Source organism: Mercenaria mercenaria, chromosome 5 (assembly GCF_021730395.1).
Source record: "Mercenaria mercenaria strain notata chromosome 5, MADL_Memer_1, whole genome shotgun sequence".
Taxonomy (NCBI): domain Eukaryota; kingdom Metazoa; phylum Mollusca; class Bivalvia; order Venerida; family Veneridae; genus Mercenaria; species Mercenaria mercenaria.
The window spans coordinates 77,276,142-77,303,050 of NC_069365.1; the positions used below are offsets into that span (position 1 = coordinate 77,276,142).

Consider the following 26,909-nt stretch of genomic DNA (forward strand, 5'->3'; position numbering starts at 1 on the left):
GAGTTTAATGTCAAACCAACACAATTATAAACAAGAGCACCGCCTTGCGGTTGCTGACACTCATTTGATTTTTTTTTGTATAATAGAAAAATTGTCCTACCCATAATTTTCTAAGTCCAAAAAGGGCCATAATTCTTGCAAAAAGCAGGATGGAGTTATGTTTCTTGATGTACATAGTCAGCTTATGATGGTGAACAACTGTTGCAAGTTTCAAAGCAATAGCTTGAATAGTTTAGGACAAAAGCTGACCTAAACATAAAACTTAACCAATAAATCTGATATTTTCTAAGTACAAAAGGGGCCATAAGTCTTGCAAAAAGCAGGATAGAGTTATGTTTCTTGCTGTACATGGTCAGCTTATGATGGTGAACAAGTGTTGCAAGTTTTAAAGCAATAGCTTTGATAGTTTATGAGAAAAGCTAACTTTAACATATTACTCAACCAAGAAAACTGATTTTCTAAGTCCAAAAGCGGCAATAATTCTTGAAAAAAGCAGGATGGAGTTATGTCTCTTGATATACAGGGTCAGCTTATGATGGTGAATAACTGTTGCAAGTTTCAAAGCAATAGCTTTGATAGTTTAGGAGAAAAGTTGACCTAAACATAAAACTTAACCAAGAAATCTGATATTTTCTAAGTACAAAAGGGGCCATAAATCTTGCAAAAAGCAGGATGGAGTTATGTTTCTTGCTGTACAGGGTCAGCTTATGATGGTGAACAAGTGTTGCAAGTTTCAAAGCAATAGCTTTGATAGTTTAGGAGAAAAGCTGACCTAAACATAAAACTTAACCAAGAAAACTGATTTTCTAAGTTCAAAAGGGGCCATAAATCTTGCAAAAAGCAGGATGGAGTTATGTTTCTTGATGTACAGGGTTAGCTTATGATGGTGAACAAGTGTTGCAAGTTTCAAAGCAATAGCTTTGATAGTTTAGGAGAAAAGTTGACCTAAAGATAAAACTTAACCAAGAAATCTGATATTTTCTAAGTACAAAAGGGGCCATAAATCTTGCAAAAAGCAGGATGGAGTTATGTTTCTTGCTGTGCAGGGTCAGCTTATGATGATGAACAAGTGTTGCAAGTTTCAAAGCAATAGCTTTGATAGTTTAGGAGAAAAGCTGACCTAAACATAAAACTTCACCAGGCAATGCCGACGCCGATCAAGTGATGACAATAACTCATTTTTTTTTCAAAAAATCAGATGAGCTAAAAATCATTTTGGGACTGTCTGCTTTCGATGATGCAGGAAGACCCCAGGCGCTCATTTGAACTTAATGTTGCAAAGTGCATGACATCTGGTACGGGAGAAGCATTTTTTTAATTTTAGATGGAAACAATTTTTCAGTAAGTGTAAAATAGCCAATTAAACATGTTCAGTAAATAAATGTTTTTTTTTGTTTTTTTTTTCCAATTATATCAAGACGTTGGAGCACTGTTTAGAAGCATGGTATATAATTCATATAAACATTAACGAAGTACCTTTTATAGTGCTAACTTCCTCCAGCGCTTCAACATATCTGTGGAGGCGCCCTAAACTTTCTTCATTAGATTTATCTTGAAGTCCTGTACTCCCAAACCTGAAATAAACACTCAAAATATTACTCTGGCCTTGACCTTTGACCTATGAAAAACACCTGTTCGTTTACATCTTTTCATGTTCACAGGGCACTAAATACACATTAGATTTTCAGTGTTCAATGACCACAGACAATTCTTCCGCAAAATTTGACCACTACAGACTAAAGCCTCCTCTATTTATTGATTGCTCTACAGACGGACAAGCAGACTGAACAGCTGAGATAAGCAAAATAATATGAGCCGTGCCATGAGAAAACCAACATAGTGGGTATGCGACCAGCATGGATCCAGACCAGCCTGCGCATCCGCGCAGTCTGGTCAGGATCCATGCTGTTCGCTAATAGTTTCTCCAATTCCAATAAGCTTTAAAAGCGAACAGCATGGAGCCTGACCAGACTGCGCAGATGCGCAGGCTGGTCTGGATCCATGCTGGTCGCATACCCACTATGTTGGTTTTCCCATGGCACGGCTCATATACACCCTTTTCTTTGTATGGGTGCATAATGAATATTCTGATAAAGAGTGTGTAGTTAGTGTGTGTTTTGGGTTTAATGTCTTTTTCAACATTTTTTCAGTCATGCCCTGGTGTCTTCTTGTAGTAGTCAACACAATACTCAACTTTGCAGTGCTGCCTCAACTGAATACCACATCATTGTCACATTATACTGACAACGGCTGACCAGTCCTAGAACTATCTTCTCAATGCCAAGTAAAGTTCCAAGAGGGGAAGCTACCAGTTCCATCTTTCATGTCTTTGGTATGACATGGCCTAGCAGCCAACCCACAAACTCCAGCACTCGAAGTGAGTACACTACCACTAGGCTACTGAGGCGGTCATGCGCATAATAAAATATTTCTTTTGCCTATTTTTCTGCAAGAGTAAACCTGCTCACTGCTACATGCACTGAAGAAAATTGGAATGACTTTGACCTCTGACCCTGATTGTTATATCTGAGGTAATTTCCCATTTACATAAACTGTTTGTTTTAATTATGCATGTGAAAAATTTATTTCCTTTTCTTGATTTAATTACTTACTTTTCTGCAAGAGTGGCTTGCTCATTGATACCGACGTTGAAGAAAACTGGTATGACCTTGACCTCTGACCCTGACTGTAACTTCTGAGGTAGTTTCTCAAAATGTTGTTTCTTCATAGGAATTTCAACACATATGTGGTGTCTGCAAATAAAGGCATTGTTAACTCACTTGAATTCAACTCACTTGAATTGCTAGCTGTGAGTCAAGGTATTTTTCGATCTTAAAGAATATGTTACTTACTTAACTAGAGCTATCACTAAAGGTGATGAATGTACTCCCCGCATGCACTGACACAGTACATTGCAATCTGACGCACACAAGATTGCATAATTATGTGGACTGTATGTATATAGACTGTATGTATACAGTATAGTAACAAAAAACAAAGTCCCATAACTATGCAGAATATTTATCTAAAAGAATGTAACATGCACCATGCACAACTAGGGTTGGTACTGATCACTTGTGTGAAGTTTCATTAAATTGTGTGCAAGGGTTTGGTAGATTAGGCACGCACAAGATTGCATATGCAGACTGTATGTACATAGTATGTTAACAAGAAACAAAGTCCCATAACTCTGCAATTTTTGTCGCTGAAAGAACCTAACATGCCCCATGCACAACTACTATTGTTACTGATCACTTGTGTGAAGTTTCATTAAATTGTGTCAAGGGGATGAGGAGAGATGGTGCGCACAAGACTGTGTCTATGTATATAGTATAGTAACAAAAAAACAAAGTCCCATAACTCTGCAATTTTTTTTTCTGAAAGAACCTAACATGCCCCATGCACAACTACTGTTGGTACTGATCACTTGTGTGAAGTTTCATTAAATTCTGTCAAGGGGATAAGGAGAGATGGTGCGCACAAGATTGCGTCTACGGACAGATGGACAGACAGACAGACAGACAGACAACCTGAGACCAGTATACCCCACCTTACAACTTTGTTGTCGGGGGGTAGAACAAGTACCAATCTATTAAATTATCAGCTGAATTAAATATGAAATCAGGAATACTAAAATCATGATTACATGTTATCATGGACTATTGTCTAAACATGAAGACATGTATGATTATTCTAGAAAAATAAGGTAGAACAGAAGTATACAATTCCTACAAACCTATTGAGATCTGGATATAGTCCTGCCTTTTTGAAGCTGAAAAATACACATTTAAGTTATTAAAAGATTTTACAGTCCTAAAATGGAACGGCCAAAAACAATTTCTTTTTTGTCATTGGTTATACAAGACTATTTGGGGCGGGAAGGGGAATATCAATAAATATGTTGGACTCCATACTTTTGCATGTAACAAAATAATTTCAGTTTTCACAGATGGTGATTATAATTATGGTGCGATAAAATTGGAGAAAACATTTAATAAAAGTTGCTCAAGTTTGATCATACAATAAGAGTCATGAAATCAATTAATTTTACAAACTAAAAAGGATCATTCTTACCTCTTTGTTGTCAATTCTATAGAATTTTTCTGAGCTGTTTCATGGACAAGTTTAAAGGTCACCGTTGAAAGATCATCCATGGCAACAACCATATCTTCCAACATACCAACTTCGTCACTATGGCAACTGAGTAAACCCTCCATTTCTAGTAAAACACCTATATTGCAAATCTGATCCATGATGGCTGCATTATCCACATAGGAATTCATGTGAAGCATAAATCCTGTGACAAGGGTCGTCAGCTAAATCAAATATTCAAAAAAGTAAATAATCTATTTATAATTATTACAATTGTAGAATCTAAATAGTCTCAAAAGATTGCAGTGTAATATTTGAGTCGCGCCATGAAAAAACCAACATAGTGCATTTGCGACCAGCATGAATCAAGACCAGCTTGAGCATCCGCACAGTCTGGTCAGGATCCATACTATTTGTTTTCAAAGCCTACTGCAATTAGAGAAACTGTTAGCGAACAGCATGGATCCTGACCAGGCTCTGCGGATGCGCAGGCTGGTCTGGATCCATGCTGGTTGCAAATGCACTATGTTGGTTTTCTAATGGCGTCGCTGATTTAGAAAATGGCTTGAATAGAAATCACAAGTGAAATTTTAAATTGACTTATTTGTCTGGTCTAACATGGTGGCAAGCAGCAATGGCTTGAACTCATATAGCAAGACTTTTGCCTTTAAGAAATTACAATTATATCTATTACTTCGAGCAGTTTGACTGGTGAAGCAAAGACATTCACACAACCAGGAACCCCTTGTTTATCATATTTGTACTCATGTGCGTGTTTCAGCACTGCATCACTGCATAACCGGACAGCCGTAATAATGGAATAACAGCCATAGTTCACTTATTTTTATAATGAAACGTACTAAAAATGTAAGCACTCATTTTGTTAGTTAGATCATTTTCCTTTGCGATGGTTATGGTATAGATTAATAATCTGATAAAAAGTTGCTTCTTAAATTTTGCAGCAGAGGGCAAAAACATTAAAAAATATGAAAAGCTGGTACAAAAATATAATTTCATGGAACTGTAACAATAAAATTATAAAGATTTGGGAGATTCATGCATGTTTAAAACCTGCCTTTTTAACACTAAGTTAAACATTTAATATTTGGGGCTTTACTCAATGTGTGTGTTATTCAACAGAGTTAACATATGCATGAAAACAAAATGATCCAACAGAAAAACAGGCTCCTTATGGCATTATTCCTGGCAAGGGCAGACACTAGGGTAGAACCAGCTAAATGGCTCTCTTATTCCAGGCAAGGGCAGACACGAGGGTAGAACCAGCTAAATGGCTCTCTTATTCCAGGCAAGGGCAGACACCAGGGAAGAACCAGCTAAATGGCTCTCTTGTAAAACAGACTTCTGATTTGGGAGCTCTAACTAACAGTGGTGGGTCTAGTGATTCAATTATAACAAACTGAAATTCTTAACTAAAGAGGACTTTAACTTGTTAACTACACAGGACAAAGTTCCTGTACTGACATGAGAAAGAAGGGCATCTCTACAGGCTTAGAATGATCACTGCACAATTCTATAAATACTTAAACATTTGTTGAAAACACCAAGCAGAAATATCTTTTTTAAAGTAATTATTTCCCCCAGAACAAGGCAGCAGAGGGTTGGGAAGAATCCCGTAGCTGCATTGACAAATAATCGAAATAGAAATAACATATGTAAGTGAACAAAAATATCTCATTTAATGCCTGGGATATACTTTATTCAAATTTAAAGCACAGAGGTAGTTTACATCATAAACTTCCAAAGCACAAATAATGCTGTTCACACGTTCTTATAAAAGTCAAAAGGAACATAACCCTGCAAAGTCTTAACTGACCCTAAAAATATTATGTCAAACACATCTTTACTTCATCATGACCATGTGACTATAGTTTTATTGGTATCCATTTAAAACTGTTGAAGAAGCTATCCCCTTAATATTTCTTACATCAATGAAAACTACACACTCTTTTAACTTGGTTTGTGGGTGTAAAAAGATGAAACAATGTCTTGATACAAGTTACCAAGTTAACCATGACTACACAAATGAGCCATGCCATGAGAAAACCAACACAGTGGCTTCGCGACCAGCATGGATCCAGACCAGCTGCGCATCCGCGCAATCTGGTCAGGATCCATGCTGTTCACTTTTAAAGCCTACTGCAATTAGAGAAACCGTTAGCGAAGAGCATGGATCCAGACCAGACTGCGCGGATGCGCAGGCTGGTCTGAATCCATGCTGGTCGCAAACCCACTATGTTTATTTTCTCATGGCGCAGCTCAAATGTTAACCATTAAAAATATGAAAAAAGAAAACTAGATAGGAGGCCACTTACAGCATGACTGAATGCCACATCTCTTCTACATTTAATTGTATGCATCAACTTGAGACTATCTTTGTGTTCCTGAATGTAAAAACATTAAAATAAGGAAATGTCTTCATCAAAATCAAAGAAACTCGTATTTTAATTATGGGTAACAGATAGATTATAAGGATAATACATGTATCTGCTCTTCTAACTTGCCTCAGATGTTTATTGTGCTCACAAAATGAGGAGAAGAATATAGACTTTTAGGCTAGGGAAAAACTCTTAAGAACTTACTATGAAATTATTTAAATTAAATATTTGTAGGGGACTAATTCTAATGAATTTCATAGTCGGGTTAATCCATGAAAATAAATCCCAGTGAACAAGTAAAATTTCCATTCATTTTATGCCCAAAATTTGAAATCCACAAATTCATATCTTTATGAAATAACTGTTTTGCCTAGACCACAAATCTTCTTGCCCACAAAATTAAATGATTTCATAGGATATCATGCACTTTATCTTCTCCGTCAATATTGTTTTTCTATCACAGCTGTTACCTTTAAATATACATGTATCAGTGTGTAGTTACTTAAACCAAACATTAAGTAGTTTTCATACAGTTTACATAAACTTTAGCGCTCTATAGTAACACAAATGTAGTTCACATTTTCAAATACAAAATAAGCAGGACATACATTACTTAATTTCAAAATTCTATACAGCGAAACATACCATGAGATCAAGAAATGACATGAAGTGGGTTGCTTTTTGGCACACAATTTCGACAAAACTTTTCAATTTGATCACTGCCGGGCTGATATCACCGAGCCATTTTGGACGATCCATCGTTCCCGATTTGTTCTGCACTAGATCTTCAACCATGGATGTCAGACATACGAGTGCTGCCTCAGTGTTCACTCGCGTCATATCCTATATTAAAAATACAGCTTCTTCCTTAAAGTACATTATCTAGGAAACTACTTTTCAAAGTTCAAATTTAGTAACTGATTAGCTTAGCATAATTGTTATTTCAATTTTGTTTTAAAATATCAATTCCTTTGCTACAACAAAACCTAGAAAGCAATGTCATACTTCATTCACTATATCTGAAAAATTAATCCCTCACTTTGCTTTTAAACCAAGAGATAAAGTATCAAAACACGAAAAGTGTAAATACATAATTGAGCCGTGCCATGGGAAAACCAACATATTGGGTGTGCAACCAGATGGATCCAGACCAGCCTGTGCATCCACGCAGTCTGGTCAGGACCCATGCTGTTTGCTAACAGTTTCTCCAATTCCAATAGGCTTTAAAAGCGAACAGCTTGGAGCCTGACCAGACTGCGCGGATGCGCAGGCTGGTCTGGATCCATGCTGGTCGCACACCCACTATGTTGGTTTTCCCATGGCACGGCTCATATCACTTTCAAACTGATAAATTTAATGCCTAGATGCCTATTATGAAAAGTGCAAAGAAAAATCTCATTTGGTTCAAATGAGATTTAACAAGATACTGCCCTTTGTTTTTCTATGAGATTTTCAAACCCATTTTTATTTTGGTTAAAAATAAAGCATTTGGGAGACAACATGTCAGTTGCCTTTCTCACTCAGTACTGTAAAAGGCCTCTGAATTACTTTGTCATCAATTTTTATTTTAGATTAAAAATATATAATAAGAAGCTTTCTAAATTCCAAAAATAGTGTAAACCAACATACATGCTGCTTTAAAAGATATGAAAACAGAAGTTGTTCTTACCCAGGGTTCAACAGTAGGACTTTTCACAAAACAACTTCCTGTCCACTTCCAATCATTCTCGGGAGATTTCTCGCCTTGTTTCAATTTTGCCTTTTCTTCAGCGAGTGCTTCGAACTCCTCGTGTATATCAGCTAGTTTGTTTGCTGTGCTTTGTAATATTGGACTCGCACAATCAAGAACCAACTCTTTCACCTGCACAGATAAGTGTACAGATAATGATAATAGGCTAATTATGTATACTGCTTAGGCAACTTTACATACTCCATTTTTTTAAATAGTTATGAACACGTTGTACAACCACTTGTAAATAACAACCACCTGCATATAAGGACCAACACTTTTTGAATTCTCCAAAAATGGTCTTTTTACTGAGGTCTGACTTTATTATTTGAAACTTAATTTTCCAGTTCTTCCCTTGAATCTTGATTTAAAGATTCTCCTAGATTATTTTTGACAAACTGGGATTTTCCAGGTTAATATTTTGAAGATTTGTTTTTTTTTCTTCTGATTCAAGTCCCAGGCATTATATAAGTCATAGAGTGATTTTTCAAGCTTTTGATGGTGCAGAGAGACCCAAAGTGCCTTTCTAAGTATTGTTTTAGGCACGGGCAGGCAACTGGGTAGAACCACCAACCTTTAGTAACCTTTAATAGCTTCCTCACATGAAAAATTCTACACCTTAACCTTTAGCATGCTAGATAAATTGTCGTCTGCTGGAAATGTCGTCTGCTAAAATTGTAAAGTTCATTCAATTTGCTCCAAAATTGGAAGAAATATTGTCAGAGTAGCAAACAGCTTGGAACCTGATCAGACGCCGATTTAATCGGCGTCTGATCTGGTTCCAAGCTGTTTGCAAAGGCTGTTAAATTCGCCTGCAGCAGGCTAAGGGTTAAGTGAGGTTTTGAACCCACACTGGTGAGGGGCAAGTGGTTCCTAGTCAGCAATGTCAACCCCACCAGCCACTTCTTAATAGGAAAATCCAAGATGCTTCTTCGCACATTTTTTCAACACTTGATAAACTTGGGTCAACTGAATTGACTTCCTCACAAAATGATCAGGTTGAGGCTTGAACCCACAATACAGATGTGCAGGCTTATCATGATCTACACTGGTCACAAGGCCAGAATCAATCGTGTCCAGCATGATAAGGATTAAAGTTCCCAATCATTTTCTGTTCAAAGGTCAAAATTAACAAAAACTTAAATTCCTACAAAAAAGCCAATTTGCCTTAACCATGAAATTATGTATCACAGAAATCTAAAAATAATTTCACAGTATACATTGCTAAAATCAAATGAAGATATTTAAAAAGAAGATATTTTTCACAATTCTTGGAAAGGGTAGCTCAAAAAGACGAGCAAAACATCCTCTCTTATTTGGCTGAGGAGAGTCTGTTTCACACATGTAGGTATTTAAGGCCCTTATGCATCTTATCATAAAATCAAAATTCTGTTTTTCCATACACTGCAAACTCATACAAGGATATTAAGGGTATTTTAAAAAAAACCCAAAAAACTTGACAGTACTGTGAGGCATGATGCCTCACGACTTTGTTTTGATGCAATTGTTTTGCATTGTTTTTACGGCCTATCGGTAGTTTTTATTTTTGATGTTAAGTTGTCAGGCTATCTGTCAGCTACTTTTTAATCACAGTTCATTGTTCTGTAACATTTCCAGACATTGACTGATAACCAGCAGCACTGTTAAATTGTTGTTTACTAAATTACATTTCAAAATGTTAGAACTCTACTTATGTCATGCTGGTGTCAGTTAGTGAAACTGTAATTCTAGCTTTCACAGGGATTTTCTATAAAAGTACGCAATGTCAGCCTGAGTTATTCAACAGTTCAATCAACAATCACCTGCTGTATTAAATTAAATCGAGGTTTTCATGTAATGTCCATTGTTGACTTTGTAAAACTTCATAAAAGTTTATGTCAGTTGAAATTTTGACAGTTGTCAACCATCTTGGATTTTTGTACGTATGCACCGGGTGACTAAATCTCTGTTTAAACGGACCGAAATCGCTTCATTTCTGCAGAAATAGTTAACTTTTATTGTCAATTATTTGATATTTAATACTTGGCATGTAGTGTTGATTCGTAGCGTTCTATATTGTTTTATTATTTATTTCTGTCCGACTTTGTTTGTTTACACTAGTTTAGAGGTTAAGCTCCGCCTTATTTGCATATAAGGAAATGTTCGTATCCCGAATGACGTCATGGTCGGCCGAAGTAAGTTCGTAGCATCAACTCGGTTACGGACCTGTCCGGGTATTTCCGACTTTGACCTTATTCAGACTAATTTAGATTCTGGTATTCATCCTCATTTGCATACCATTGCATACCACAAAGGTTAATTATTAGAACGCTAGAATCATCACTTTGCCTCCGTCTCTCGTATAGAAAGGCTGTTTGTCAGTTTGTTCTTAGACATTTTTTTTATTTACGCTTCTAAAACCTATACGAATTATTCAAACTTTGAAACTGCACGGTACTTATTATCATTAAATTATACAGATATATTTATTAGCTGTATTTGGCTGTTTTTCTCTTAGAAAACTCTGTAATTTTAGAGTTGGTTCTCGGTCCGCCTGCTACACGACTTTTGCCTGATATTTTCATTAATGATTATTTTATTCAGTTATAATTAATAGTTATTGTTAAGGCTTCCCATAAATAAAAGTTGTTTGAAGCCGAAAGGAACGTTGTCAGTACTTTATTAAACTTTGAACCAAATTTGAACTCGGGCGCTACCAGCCTTTTAACTTGGGCGCTACCAGCCTTGTCTTGGGCGCTACCAGCCTATAGGGTCGCGACCAGACCCTAGTTTAGTCAACATATTGCTTATCCCTGAACAATGAATAACCTTACAGTATTGTAATTGGTGGACTCAGTCCCCTGACTGTAGTCCCCTTGCCCTTGGTCTGTTTACATTTAACATTTTTATTTTTTCCTAACCCAAGTAAAGTACAGTGGCCGGGGCGGGGGGCACTACAGAATTTGGTGGCAGCGGTGGGATCCGTTCTTCATTTCGGATCCAGTGATACGAACTCTACACTCCATAAATTTGTTGAAAACGCTACCATGAACAAATGATTATTTAGAAGTTGTTGACAGCGAGCACGTAATATTTTCTCAGTCAGAAAGATGCAGCTTAGCAGGATACAGAACCAAACATCAACATAACCAATGACCTTATTTACTGCCAGTATCGATCGATAAGCGAGTGTGACATTTGTAAACATGACCTAGATATTTACTACAGTGTTAAAACACCCCAGTACACCGAGGAGTCGAGGACTTGATTTAACCGAAGTCAGAGCCGTTCTTTAGCAGTGCTGATTTAATTGTGGAGACTGCAGCCTTATTATTTTTTTTATATAAAATATTGTACATGTTTAATCTAATATAATATTTAGATTTCAGTCCAGGTTTAATGTAATAGATAGCAACTTAAGGCTGTTTCCAAGCCTTGGTGAGTAAGAAAAATCAGTAGATCAGGAGTAGTTTAGACTTTGTTAAAAATTTAGTACAAATCTAGTGTAACCACCAGTGACTTGTTTTGTTGTGAAAGTCGACTCCAGACTTTGTAAGGGTCATTACCAGACCTTGCCTTTGGTAAAGTCGTTACCAGACTTTGGTAAGATTTTTTTTTTTGTGTTGTTTTGTTGGCGCGTTGAGCTTGGTGTACTTTGTTCTTGGTACATTTCATAGAGCCGTGCCCTGCCGTTTATTAAATATCTAGACAACCATTCTGTTGAATACTGTAGCCGTCTCCAGGCTTGTATTGTGACCGATACCAGGTCAGTGTATAGCACTAAAGCCATTTCCAGGCTTAGGTAACAAATATAATTTCATTGAATACTAGTAACTTGTACCATTCCTGACCTAGATGTGAAACAGCTGTTTCCAAGCTGTGGAAAACAGTTCCTTAGAGCCAGTTAAATTGCTGACTGTTACCAAGTTAGCTTTAAAGAACAGTGTTAAACTTGATTAATTCATACAAAACATTTTGTACATATTAATTATTGATATAACTAAGTGCCAAAACCTTGAATATTTAAATTCTGTAAAAATTTCCTTTTTACTGTACTAGTAAAAGTTAAAATAAATATACCTTTTTGTGTGTGTTGTTTGAATAAAACAAATTTAGTTACAGTCCATGATGGAGACCATTAGGGAAGTTACCACGGACCCAGGTGATATACCATCCACTGAAGGACAGCATGACATAGACCATGATTACCAACCAAGTACCTACGTTTAAAACCTAAGCAGATACACCTTATCTACCCAGATTTCTACCACCACCAAGTACACTGTCAATCGCCCGTGAGACGGAGGCAACGTCAAGGTCGAGGTTACAGTCAATGGACGGTGGTGATTTGTATGAAAACAACTTGGTACCAGCCGGCAGTCAGCTGGTGGTATTTGGCACGCCTTCCGGTGAGGTGACCTGGCGCAGGCGCTCAGGGGAGGACCGAGTTTCAGAAGACCAGGGTTTTATCCATCCTGGCAAGTACTGCATCATATCCAGTGGAGAAGCCAGGGCCCCGGGGGTCAGGAACAAAGCCTTGCAAGGTGGAACTGATATGGTATTGGGGGGATGGGGGGGAAACAGGGATTTTTGTACTTATGATTATTATTGTGGATCAGTTCCTTTATACGCGGATAGGACCTTGGCCGATGGTATTATAGACCGGTGTCAGGTACCTGGGGGATATATTGGTAGGGGATTGGAACAAGGGATTTTTTTTTTTTTACTCTGATGGGTAGTCAGAGTCTGGCCCGCTGGATGAACCTTTGGCGGGATATCAGGGTGTGAGGAGTCGAGTTGCTGTAGGGGCCAGTACAGAACGGCTCCTTGGTCCCCGTGATACTCGTGTTGATGCAGACTTCAATGCTTTTTTACCTAGGAAGAGAGATGTTGGAAGGGAATTGTCAGCATACATAGCACCTATACCTAGACCACAGAACTAAGGACCTAGTGATAGACCAAGGGAGATCACTCCATCGACCTTAAACCCTATAAATTTTATAAACGGACTAAGGAAGGCAAATCCAACAATCTTAAACACTTTAATTCCAAGTTAAAGATGATAATGATTGAGACAGAACAAGAATCAAATGAATGCATGGGATTGTCAGTCAACCTTACCGTGAATGTATTCAGAGTTTGCATGAGAGAGAACGGAATGGTTATACAGGAAAGAATAAGAGTGAAGTTACAGATGACCAACCAAGAGCTCTGGAAGGTGATCTGTTGATAATTGTTACCGAGATGCTTTTCTAAGGTTCCAATAAGAATTCTGACCCCCTGAGGAATACTGAAAGACCGCTTGTGGAGACACCAGAGGTGGATTGGTCGACAACCCCGCAGGAAGATCCCAACATAGGCCCCCCTTCAGTGAGGAAATTTCACATTTTATAATTATTTAATAATACTGTCTGTTAGAAATTTTAAGTGTAATATTTTGGTCCGGGCTACTTTTGTGACATTTTAGTAGGGTTTTAAGCTTTAAATAGTAAACTAGTCGTTTTTGTGAAATGCTATTATTATCACATATATTTTGTTTTTGTAATATTCTTGGTATCAGTACAGTAATAGTTGATTTAAGGTAAAAAAAAAAAAAAAAAAAAAAAAATTTGTAATGTTTACCTCTGATATAATAAGTCATAAGTATATCTTTGGTATTTTAACTTTTATAAGTGAAAGTAGATTTTCAACTTTGTCATGCCTTTTAGCACTATTGTTAGTCAGTGGTTACAAGTAATCATTTGATAAATTTTGAACATTCTGTTTAAAAGTATTTGGTACATTTCAAGTTTAACTATTGAATATTACTGAGCCCTGGAATAAACAACTGTTACAATTGTTATTTATTGTTAAGAAGGCCGTTATTAATATTGTTATACATTGTATTACTTAAAGGACACAATTGCTTAATTGTTGCTCAGGCAAACTCTTATGTACTTGTCCGAAATATTGTTTATTATTAAGTATGGTACTGCCTAAAATCCAGATGCAGTGTTGGTTATAGGTCCTAATTCAGGTGTCTGTATAAATTATTTCAGTATTTATAAATGTTGTTCATGGTACATGTGAAATTTTTTAAATGCATAGCATAAATGTAGCATCTATGAAATTTTATTGAATTGATTACATATTTGAGAATTAATTATCGGGAAATATGTAAATGCAATCTGTGCATGTGTGTTCTACCTTCTGTCTAAAAGTAATTATAGTGCAAATGTATTAAAGTTATTGAAACAGTACTTTGTAATGGCAGTACAAAGATTCGAACCATATTGTTCAATGTAAATGATTATATTGCTATGTCTGTAGATTACCGGGTGCATACACATGTTAACTGTATTTAATGCATGTTGTTAATTATTATGATTCTCATCATTGTTGTTGTAAAGTAATTATTATTGTTGTATTTTGTGTAACAGGCTGTATTTTTTTGTTCAATTTCGGGGACGAAATTTTGTCAGTAGGGAGGGTAATGTGAGGCATGATGCCTCACGACTTTGTTTTGATGCAATTGTTTTGCATTGTTTTTACGGCCTATCGGTAGTTTTTATTTTTGATGTTAAGTTGTCAGGCTATCTGTCAGCTACTTTTTAATCACAGTTCATTGTTCTGTAACATTTCCAGACATTGACTGATAACCAGCAGCACTGTTAAATTGTTGTTTACTAAATTACATTTCAAAATGTTAGAACTCTACTTATGTCATGCTGGTGTCAGTTAGTGAAACTGTAATTCTAGCTTTCACAGGGATTTTCTATAAAAGTACGCAATGTCAGCCTGAGTTATTCAACAGTTCAATCAACAATCACCTGCTGTATTAAATTAAATCGAGGTTTTCATGTAATGTCCATTGTTGACTTTGTAAAACTTCATAAAAGTTTATGTCAGTTGAAATTTTGACAGTTGTCAACCATCTTGGATTTTTGTACGTATGCACCGGGTGACTAAATCTCTGTTTAAACGGACCGAAATCGCTTCATTTCTGCAGAAATAGTTAACTTTTATTGTCAGGTATTTGATATTTAATACTTGGCATGTAGTGTTGATTCGTAGCGTTCTATATTGTTTTATTATTTATTTCTGTCCGACTTTGTTTGTTTACACTAGTTTAGAGGTTAAGCTCCGCCTTCTTTGCATATAAGGAAATGTTCGTATCCCGAATGACGTCATGGTCGGCCGAAGTAAGTTCGTAGCATCAACTCGGTTACGGACCTGTCCGGGTATTTCCGACTTTGACCTTATTCAGACTAATTTAGATTCTGGTATTCATCCTCATTTGCATACCATTGCATACCACAAAGGTTAATTATTAGAACGCTAGAATCATCACTTTGCCTCCGTCTCTCGTATAGAAAGGCTGTTTGTCAGTTTGTTCTTAGACATTTTTTTTTATTTACACTTCTAAAACCTATACGAATTATTCAAACTTTGAAACTGCACGGTACTTATTATCATTAAATTATACAGATATATTTATTAGCAGTATTTGGCTGTTTTTCTTAGAAAACTCTGTAATTTTAGAGTTGGTTCTCGGTCCGCCTGCTACACGACTTTTGCCTGATATTTTCATTACTGATTATTTTATTCAGTTATAATTAATAGTTATTGTTAAGGCTTCCCATAAATAAAAGTTGTTTGAAGCCGAAAGGAACGTTGTCATTAGTTTATTTTAAACTTTGAAATAAATTTGAACTCGGGCGCTACCAGCCTTTTAACTTGGGCGCTACCAGCCTTGTCTTGGGCGCTACCAGCCTATAGGGTCGCGACCAGACCCTAGTTTAGTCAACATATTGCTTATCCCTGAACAATGAATAACCTTGTAGTATTTAAATTGGTGGACTCAGTCCCCTGACTGTAGTCCCCTTGCCCTTGGTCTGTTTACATTTAACATTCTTTTTACCCTAACCCAAGTAAAGTACAGTGACCGGGGCGGGGGCACTACAGTACCTTTTCTGCCAATTCACTTGTTGCTATTGTTAAGCTATCTGCGTTCCCTTGCAGGGCCTCATGGCAAACACGATCACAAATTTTAATGATGTCTATCTGTAACTGATGTAGATTATTCACAAGTTCACATGCTCGTTTGACCTTTGACACCTTGCTCAGAGTGCCCTCTGGTGTGTAATGTTCCTGCAACTGATGCAGCATACGAGACAGTCCTCCGGAACGGAATTTACGAGCATGAGCAGCAAAGGAGCCTACAGTTACTATATCATAGCATCCACCTGTATAAAAAAATAAAATAGGTTATTTACACTTAAGGCACCTAGATCATATAATTCATTCTAAAGGGAGGATCTTTTTTGTCATGCTGACATGAATAATTATGTGGATTTCAATTCTTTAAGATAATATAGATGAACAAGCAAATTCGATGAATTGGAATCCCCCGCCGAAAGGGTCAGAGTTGAGGAACGGCAAAAAAATATATCCAGCAAAAAGTTAAGAATGTTACCAAGAAGCAAATAATTTCATTAGTCAAAATCAAATTAAAAGAAAATGAATGGTTTGTTTGGGTGGGGGGTGGGGTGAGGATACAACAGTTTACATGTTGATTATAAATATTGATAGAAAACGAAAAATGAAAAAAAAAAAAAAAAAAAAAAATGGTGGGGGGGGGGGGGGGGGGGGGGGGGTGAGGGCGAGGGGGGTGACCAAGGTAAGGTGGTGACCAGGTGTAGCTACACAACATCACATGTTTATAATAAATGTTCATGGAAAAGAATGAAAGAAGTTTAATGAAATTCTTCCAATTGGACAGATCTGTGGATTTTTAAACAATTAAAGGGCAATAACTATATGGAAAATTGACCAATCGAAAAAAAACTTGAAGGGCATCGTCGCAGTATCTTGGTTCATGTCTATTTCAAGTTTGATGAAATTCTACCTGCTAGTTACTGAGAAATGGCTGCAGACGGACATTTTTCATTAAATCAAGGGCAATAACTCTGAGGGAAATTGACCAATCAAAAAAAAAAAACTTGACGGGCATCATCGCAGTATGTTGGTTCATGTTTATTTCAAGTTTCATGAAATTCTACCAAGTAGTTACTGAGAAATGGCTGCGGACGGACGGACTGACAACGCCATTTCAATACCCCCCTCCTGATTTCATCGGCGGGGGATAAAAACTTGCTTATTTATCAGTACATAATTTGGCAAATTGATGCAACCATAAAATCAATGTAAACTAGAAAATGCTTTTGTAAAAAAGCGCATGTCTCCCCCAATGCAAAGTCCTATAGGCAAGAAGTCAATAGGGGTCAGGAGCGAAAGTTAAACAGACACTGATGGTTGGCTGCAATAGGGATTATCTACTTGGCATGTCCAGTCATCCCGCTAAATTTCAACACTCGTGGCCTAGTGGTTCTCAAGTCACTGTTCAGGCTTCTGTGACCTTGACCTTTGATCAAGTGACCTCAAAATAAATAGGGGTCATCTACTCTGCATGTCCAATCATCCTTTTAAGTTTCAACATTGTAGGTCAAGTGGTTCTCAAGTTATTTCCAAAAAATGATTTCACATGAACAGGCCACTGTGACCTTGATCTTTAATAGACTGACCCCAAAATCAACAGGGGTCATCTACTCTGCATGTTCAATCATCCTATGAAGTTTCAACATTCTGGGTCAAGCGGTTCTCAAGTTATTGATCGGAACTGGTTATCAATGTTCGGGCCCCTGTGACCTTGACCTTTAACGGAGTGACCCCAAAAACAATAGGGGTCATTTACTCTGCATGAACAATCATCCTTTGAAGTTTCAACATTCTGGGTCGAGAGGTTTTGAAGTTATTGATTGGAAATGGTTTTCCATGTTCAGGCCCCTGTGGCCTTGACCTTTAACAGAGCGACCCTAAAATCGTTAGGGGTCATCTACTCTGCATGACCAATCATCCTATGAAGTTTCATCATTCTGGGCCAAGTGGTTTTCAAGTTACTGACCAGAAATGGCTTTCAATGTTCAGGCCCCTGTGACCTTGACCTTTCACAGAGTGACCCCAAAATCGTTAGGGGTCATCTACTCTACATGACCAATCATCCTATTAAGTTTCAACATTCTGGGTCAAGTGGTTCTCAAGTTACTGACCGGAAATGGTTTTCAATTGTCAGGCCCCTGTGACCTTGACCTTTAATGGAGTGACCCAAAATCGATAGGGGTCATCTACTTTGCATGTACAATCATCCTATGAAGTTTCAACATTCTGGGTCAAGTGGTTCTCTAGTTATTGATCGGAAATGGTTTTCCATGTTCAGGCCCCTGTGACCTTGACCTTTGATGGAGTGACCCCAAAATCAATAGGGGTCATCTACTCTTTATGACCAATCATCCGATGAAGTTTCAACATTCTGGGTCAAGTGGTTCTCTAACTATCGATCGGAAATGGTTTTCAATGTTCAGGCCCCTGTGACCTTGACCTTTGACGGAGTGACCCCAAAATCAATAGGGGTCATCTACTCTTCATGACAAATCATCCTATGAAGTTTCAACATTCTGGGTCAAGTGGTTCTCTAGTTATTGATCGGAAATGGTTTTCAATGTTCAGGCCCCCGTGACCTTGACCTTTAATGGAGTGACCCCAAAATCAATAGGAGTCATCTACTCTTCATGGCCAAGCATCCTATGAAGTTTCAACATTCTGGGTCAAGTGGTTCTCTAGTTATTGATCGGAAATGGTTTTCAATGTTCAGGCCCCTGTGACCTTGACGTTTGACGGAGTGACCCCAAAAACAATAGGGGTCGTCTACTCCAGCAGCCCTACAACCCTATGAAGTTTGAAGGTTCTAGGTCAAATGGTTCTCCAGTTATTGCTCGGAAATGAAGTGTGACGTACGGACGGACGGACGGACAGGGCAAAAACAATATGTCTCCTGGGGGAGACATAATTATGCCAAAAAACATTAATACCTTCACAGTAATTTTTTTCCAGTCAACCTAACATTGAACAAGATGGCCATGAAGACCCTATAGACGCTCCTCAACTTCTGTGTACAAAAAACAAGAGCTGTCCATAAGACAGCCAAGCTCGACTATTCGAAATATTGTCAAAGAAGCAGGAAATTATTACCCAAAATGTGAAATATCAAAAGAGTTTTAAGTTAGAAAGGGGACATAATTTGACCAAAATACATATCAGAGTTATGGGACTTGATTTTATCAACAAGTTTTATAACCCCGAAGAAACATGTTAAGTTTCAATTCAATATCTGCATTAGTTTTGGGGATAGTAACTTGCGTGTAAAACTTTAACCAGAATTTTCTAAGTCCAAAAGGGGGAATAATTTGCTCAAAATACATGTTAAGAGTTATGGAACTTGACCCAGTGAGGTTGGTAATTGACCTAGAAAAAGAATAAATAGGTTTCAAAGCTATATGCCTTTTGGTAATAGCTGTATGTACTTGCACGCAAAACTTTAACCAGGATTTTCTAAGTCCAAAAGGGGGCATAATTTGCCCAAAATACATGTCAGAGTTATGGGACTTGGTGCTATCAACTAGTTTTATAACCCCGAAGACACGTGTGAAGTTTCAATTTAATATCTGTAGTACTTTTGGAGATAGTTACTTGCATGTAAAACTTTAACCAGGATTTTCTAAGTCCAAAAGGGGGCATAATTTGCCCAAAATACATGTCAGAGTTATGGGACTTGACCCAGTGAGGTAGGTAATTGATCTAGAAAAAGAAAAAATAAGTTTTAAATCTATATGCCTTTTAGTAATAGCTGTATGTACTTGCACGCAAAACTTTAACCAGAATTTTCTAAGTCCAAAAGGGGACATAATTTGGCCAAAATACATGTCAGAGTTATGGGACTTTACCCAGTGAGGTAGGTAATTGATCTAGAAAAAGAAAAAATAAGTTTCAAATCTATATGCCTTTTAGTAATAGCTGTATGTACTTGCACGCAAAACTTTAACCAGAATTTTCTAAGTCCAAAAGGGGGCATAATTTGGCCAAAATGAAGGTCAGAGTTATGGGACTTGGTGCTATCAACTAGTTTTATAACCCCGAAGGCACATGTGAAGTTTCAATTCAATATCTGCATTAGTTTTGGAGATAGTAACTTGCATGTAAAACTTTAACCAGAATTTTCTAAGTCCAAAAGGGGGCATAATTTGCTCAAAATACATGTTAGAGTTATGGAACTTGACCCAGTGAGGTTGGTAATTGACCTAGAAAAAGAATAAATAAGTTTAAAAGCTATATGCCTTTAAATGATAGCTGTATGTACTTGCATGCAAAAACTTAACCAAGGTGTGACGCCGACGCCGACACCAGGGTGAGTAGAATAGCTAGACTATTCTTCGAATAGTCGAGCTAAAAATGCAAATTTACTTCAGAATTCTCCGAAAAATAAAATGATACAAAGATATGGAGTGGATGTAGGATCAGACGGAGAAACATACATTTACCTTTTACAGCTGATATACTTACATGCCTCAGTAGACTCATTAAGTACAGTCATTCTCTGTAAGTGTAGATTGATTGGTACAAACTCTAACTCTTTGTCACCCTTCTTACTGCTCGGCTTAAAACTGTTCCCTAAACAATGGATGATTTCATTAGTACTATCACATTTTATAAGAAATTTAGCATTTTTCAATAAATTTTCATGAATATTTAACACTTGCACATGTTATTTGGAATTTTCAGTATGATTTATGTTGTAATACTGTAATTTTTCTTTTCATCAAAAACATTTTATTGTTATTTACCATTACATCACTATGTATATCATTTTTTGTCAAATCTCAATATGAGCATTTCTTGTTAATCTAAATATTCAAAACGAAATTCAAATGCAAAAAAAAGGTTAAAATCATTTAAATCAACGAATTATATAGTTACTTTGAAGTTATAGCCCTATTTTTTTGGGGAAATTTCCAAATGAAAACTAACGCATTTTAAGATTTACAAATTAATACTTGGAAATGAAATTCAAAACGAAATTCAAATGCAAAAAAAAAAGAGGTAAAATCATTTAAATCAACGAATTATATAGTTACTTTGAAGTTATAGCCCTATTTTTGGGAAATTTCCAGATGAAAACTAATGCATTTTAAGATTTACAAATTAATACTTGGAAATGAAATTCTTTTAATTTTTTGGAAATACTTTCGAAGAATGCTATACTGTAAAATCATTTAATTTCGTGGACATGAAATTTCGTGGTTTTGGTCAAAACGGCAATTTCGTGGGGATATGAATTCGTGGATTTCAACTTTTGAACATAAAATGAATGCAAATTTTACTTGTTCATTAGGGTTAAATTTCGTGGATTGACTCAACCACGAAAATTAGTCCCCCACGAATATTAATGATTTCACAGTATGTTATAATTAGATGCAGAATAAAAATAAAGACCTGGAATATGTAAAATCTAGAAACAATAGTTTTTTTTAGTGAATGTTATCGCAAATTTTTATATAGTTGGATGCTTTGAAAAATGGAATATACTAAGTCACAATAATTTAGTTTACATAAAAAGTGACACACAAAAGTTCCACTTCAAAGTAACTTCATACATATTTTCCTAAATGGTAGAACTTTCAAGCTAAAAATGTCCTTTAAACTACATGCAGCAATTTAGTTAATAGTGCATAATTGAGCAGCACCATTAGAAAACCAACATAGTGCATTTGCGACCAGCATGGATTGAGACCAGCCTGCGCATTGGCGCAGTCTGGTCAGGATCCATGCTGTTCGCTAACAGTTTCACTAATTGCAATAGGCTTTGAAAGCAAACAGCATGGATCCTGGCCAGACTGCGCATATCTGCAGGCTGGTCTGGATCCATACTGGTCGCAAATGCATTATGTTGGTTTTCTCATGGTGCGGCTCAAATTATGCTGATCAGCTTATGGTTAGAAAAACTAATGCAAAAAGTTAAGCTGCATTATCACATAGCTTAGAAAATACATATTCAAGAGAACCATTCAAAAGTTTGTGGCAATGTACAAACATCACAATTTTCATTCAGTACATTTAAAACACACAGTTTTTGACCTGTGATATTTCAGCTAAGTTAGCAAGTTGATATTTTTGAGTTCGTGCAAAACACTACGCATGTTTTTTTTGTTTTGTTTCTGTTGGGTTTAACACAATAACAACACAATTATTGGTCATATGGTGACTTTCCAGCTTTTCGTGGTGGAGGAATACCCCAGGTGCCCAGCAAGTCTTTGTTTCATCATGGTCGTGCACTCGGGTAACACCGCTGCCCTTCTGTAAGCCAAATGGATGGCTTCCTCACATGAAGAATTCTTAGCCCTAAGTGAGGCTAGAACCCACATCCGTGAGGGGCTAGTGATTTGAAGTCACTGGCATTGAGAACTCGGCCACAGAGGCCCCTACTACAAATGTATCTTGGTATCACATACATGTTGAGAAATAACAATTGTGTACAGTTACTTTTTTTGGACACCTAAGTATGTTATTTTATAAAATCTTTAGGAGATTCAACTGTATTTATATTGTACAGAATAAACAAGAATGGAGGTTTTTCTTTTTTTATTCGTACAAGTGTAGTATTTTAACCTAAAGTACTACCGTAAAAGGAGAAAATTTCGCGAGGGTTTAATTTTCGCTTTATTCATGAGGTCCTTCATCTCATGAACATTTATCCTCGCGAAAATATTGACTATAAGTATAATTCAAATCAAGAAAATCTACTCATAACACAAAAATTTCTAAACATATAAAATTTAAACAGTAATTAGAGGTGTAAAAATATCCATATAATTTAACAGCAATCAATCTTTGCGGCACTAGTATCTTTGATCAGTAGACATTTAACAGTCAAACATACATGTCTAATGGTAACGCTCTTCGACGTGTAACGTTGATGTACACCAGACTTACTAAAAACCTAAAATAGGCAGTTTCATTTTTTTACAATACCGTGAAAAACTCGTGAACATACTCAATATTTCAAACTCGCCAAATTTTGACAAAGCGAAAATATGTGCTTTTACAGTGAGTCAAAAAAGGAAAACAGTTTTGTTTTCTTTTGAAAGTGATGCTTTAATTGCCACAAATATCTGAATGACCCTTGTAGTTAAGAAGCTACAAACAGATAGTTATTGACAAATACCTTTATAAGTAAAAATATATTTAAGATGCTGGGTATAGGTAGTTTGGGTTGACATGCAAATATCTTTAAATTCCTGACATGCATTTCTCCAGGCATCAGTCAGCTAGAAATGTAAAAATGTAAACCACTGTTATGAAAAAGCTAATCCAAGATCATCAAAATATGAAAATTAATTCCGTAAAGTGGGAAAAAAGAACTGTATGGGACAGAGTAGATGGAAGAAATTCAATTCTCTTTCCAATCAAGATCTTGTTGACTTGTTTGTTTCTTTTGTTGGGTTTAACATCACACTAACACAATTACTGGTGATATGATGACTTTCCAGCTTCTGATGAGGGAAAATACTCCAGGTGCCCCCTCCTTGCCTTATTTCATCAGGTGGGCACCTGGGTAGAACCTTCAACCGTCCGTTAGCCAGCTGGATGGATTCCTCACATGAAGAATTCAACTTCCCAAGCAAGGCTCAAACCCACATCAATGAGGAGAAAGAGAAATGAAGTCAATTACCTCAACCACTTTACTATGGAGGCCCCCACTTGCAACTTGTTTGACAGTGTATTTACTATTGCCAAATTTTCTCAAGAGACCACTTGCATTAACAGACTAAATTTTCATTTCCCTTTTGTGATGTGAAATACCAAATTATGTTGTATTAAGGGATGGTGTAAAGAGACCACTGTTTGTCTTTCTCTTGGATGATCACTTTATGCATGTTGCACTGTATTCTTGCAATTATACAAAAAAACAGGCTATAATTTTTTAACAGATGCATACCTTTTACAAAATTTGTTTATGAAATATCACTGAAAACATTGAAAAAGAATGAAATTTTCCCTCCATCATAATAACATAAATTCTGAGTTTCATGTCTGTATTCTTTTATACAAGTACTGTTAGTACTGTGAAACATCATTTGTTTAAGAATGACTGACTCCAGGAACCAGGCTCACATGAAAATAAATGTAATACATGGATAATTTCCTTATAATTTCTATGTTTAAACAGCTCAAAACATTGGACAACCGGTGATCTTTGCTCATTCTGCTGACACTCCAAATGATTGGTGTTTCACTTTATCAGTTTTAGAATAATGGGAAACTGACAAATTCTGTTCATCGCATTTTTGCATATGTAAGAACACTTGCACAGAACATTGCATTCATGACAAAGAATATACTTATTATATTAGTTCCAATTGCTTTTTTTATCCATGCATATTCAGCAGTTTCAGTAATGACTGAAGAAGAGGGTGGAATTTGCAAAGTAGACAGGGAAAGTGGTCAGGGTTTCAGACCAACTATAGCAGGGGAAATTCCCCACCCCCTTCATGAAAACCCTGCATAGTTCAGAAAGTTTGAACATTTCTGTATTTCTGCATTTTAAAAAAAAATCGAACAAATTTCCAGAAGAAAGAATAGGCAGTAAAAGTTTTCCATTCCCAAAACAAAAATATAACTGGTTAGTACGTGGTTTCATTTTGGGATCATTCATGACAGAACCTCGATAACACGCCAAGATGTTTACAGCGTCTGTGTACTCCATTACGATGGCAGCTCGATAATTTATATCTACTGCCACGTGTGATTCTAACAGCCTTGGTAGCTGAAATAATTATAACCGATATCATAATATGACAATTTGAAATAATCAGCGATAAATTCTTTCATGCGTCAAATACAGTAAAATCATCTTCCCTCGGCCAAAATATCACAAACTTTCAGTATTGAATACATTCACAAGGTTTAACCCTTACCATGCTGGACATGACTGATTGTGCCTTTGCGACCAGTGTAGATCATGATCAGCCTGCACATCCGTGCAGTCTGATCATGATATGCACTGTCTGGTATTCAGCCAGTATTTTTTTGGTAAGCACCCCTTTTAAGGTACTGGACCCGTAAGTAGTCCAAAATGTAGTTCCATGCTATGGATGAAATCTGGTATGAGTGACATGAGGAGGTGACAGTTAAATTTTTGGCTTATGTTTATTGCTTATAGTATTGAGAATAGATCTAGACCATTTTCACTGTAAATTTCCTGGAATAAGTTTTATTCTTTGCGAAAAATGTCTACCTACGTGTAATTGCTAAATGGCTGTTTTCATGGGGGCATTTTTAGAGGGTGATGTTTCTCAGAACAGATTATTTTTCTTATATACAACATAACATGTCAATATTTTTCTATTTTTGATAAGAAGACATGTTATACTAAATGACCATATATGGTTTTCATATCATTGAAATGCTCTAAAGTGCTGAAAATGAGGTCTGAATGTTTTGTTATTAATATGAAATAAATAAGGAATTGAATTGGTAGAATGTAACCTATAAGTTGTGCAGGGGTAAAAATTGAAACTTGTTTAGATGTGGCTGTAAATAGGCTAGTTTGGCCAGATTATGATAGAAAATGACAATTTCAGTGCAATTTAGCAGAGAAAAAGAAGAAAAACTAAAAATATTTCAATATCACTGTTTTGGGTGTATTTTTTTTTCAAAAAAATGCATTTTTATTGACTAAATATTGGTAAATTTTAGGTGTCAGGGGTGAGTTTGGGTATATTTTACAGTCACAGTGTGTGATTTGAGTGCAGTTTATGGTAAAACTTGATAAAATATGGCAAAAATAAGCCCAAGCAAGGAAAAGTGGCCAAAATTGATGTCGCGACAGCTTTTTTCCAGAAAAATTGGCACGCTAGCATACGTTACTGAAAAAGCCATAAAACCTTGAAAATTGATTGTATCAAACTGAAACTGGTATTTTTTCCATGCATTTAGGTTACTGGTACAATTTAAGTGAAAATAACATATTTTGAGTATGAAAAATTTTCCTTTAAGGACGGATTACACCAAACCGGAAGTGACTACTCAGTGTTACATGTGAAGTAGTCCAAAATGTAGTTCCATGCTATGATGAAATCTGGTATGAGTGACATGAGGAGGTGACAGTTAAATTTTTGGCTTATGTTTATTGCTTATTGTATTGAGAATAGATCTAGACCATTTTCATTGTAAATTTCCTGGAATAAGTTTTATTCTTTGCGAAAAATGTCTACCTACGCGTAACTGCTAAACGGCTGTTTTCATGGGGGCATTTTTAGAGGGTGATGTTTCTCAGAACAGATTATTTTTCTTATATACAACATAACATGTCAATATTTTTCTATTTTTGATAAGAAGACATGTTATACTAAATGACCATATATGGTTTTCATATCATTGAAATGCTCTAAAGTGCTGAAAATGAGGTCTGAATGTTTTGTTATTAATATGAAATAAATAAGGAATTGAATTGGTAGAATGTAACCTAATAGAGTATCTCCTTTATGAAGAGTATTCAATTCCTACCATAAACCTACTTTGACTGCAATTTTCAGGAGGGCGTAGGTTCAAACCCCACTGGGACCAAATTTTTTTTTCAATGTTTTCCTTTTTTTTCTAGTAAGTTTTTACTTCTTTCAAGACTAATTATGCATGTATTGTACAAAAGTGGAAAATTTTCATTTTATAAGCGATTTTTTTGCTGTTCAATGTGAATTTACCTCTGAATCAGGAGGGGTAGAGTTAGACATCTTTAAAAATATTGAGTTATGTGCAGTAAAAGTTCTCTATTTTGCCTTCAT

The 26,909-nt window shown here is 36.3% G+C and overlaps 1 protein-coding gene across 3 annotated transcripts in view; it reads right to left on the bottom strand.

Annotated features, from left to right (window-relative positions):
* LOC123557680 (inositol polyphosphate-4-phosphatase type I A-like) overlaps positions 1-26,909 on the bottom strand; it is a 48,901-nt gene that overhangs the window by 3,033 nt on the left and 18,959 nt on the right. Inside the window, exons 12-21 of one of the 3 annotated variants that reach the window (XM_045349299.2) lie at positions 23,291-23,393; positions 20,632-20,739; positions 16,144-16,421; positions 8,158-8,349; positions 7,134-7,331; positions 6,426-6,494; positions 4,075-4,316; positions 3,737-3,772; positions 2,613-2,753; positions 1,477-1,574 (exon numbers count right to left, since the gene is read on the bottom strand). In XM_045349299.2, the coding sequence (XP_045205234.2) occupies positions 1,477-1,574; positions 2,613-2,753; positions 3,737-3,772; positions 4,075-4,316; positions 6,426-6,494; positions 7,134-7,331; positions 8,158-8,349; positions 16,144-16,421; positions 20,632-20,739; positions 23,291-23,393 (1,465 nt within the window). Of the gene's footprint in view, positions 1-1,476; positions 1,575-2,612; positions 2,754-3,736; positions 3,773-4,074; positions 4,317-6,425; positions 6,495-7,133; positions 7,332-8,157; positions 8,350-16,143; positions 16,422-20,631; positions 20,740-23,290; positions 23,394-24,756; positions 24,893-26,909 lie in introns of all 3 variants that reach the window. The other 2 variants (XM_053544044.1, XM_053544043.1) reach the window with 2 other exon arrangements.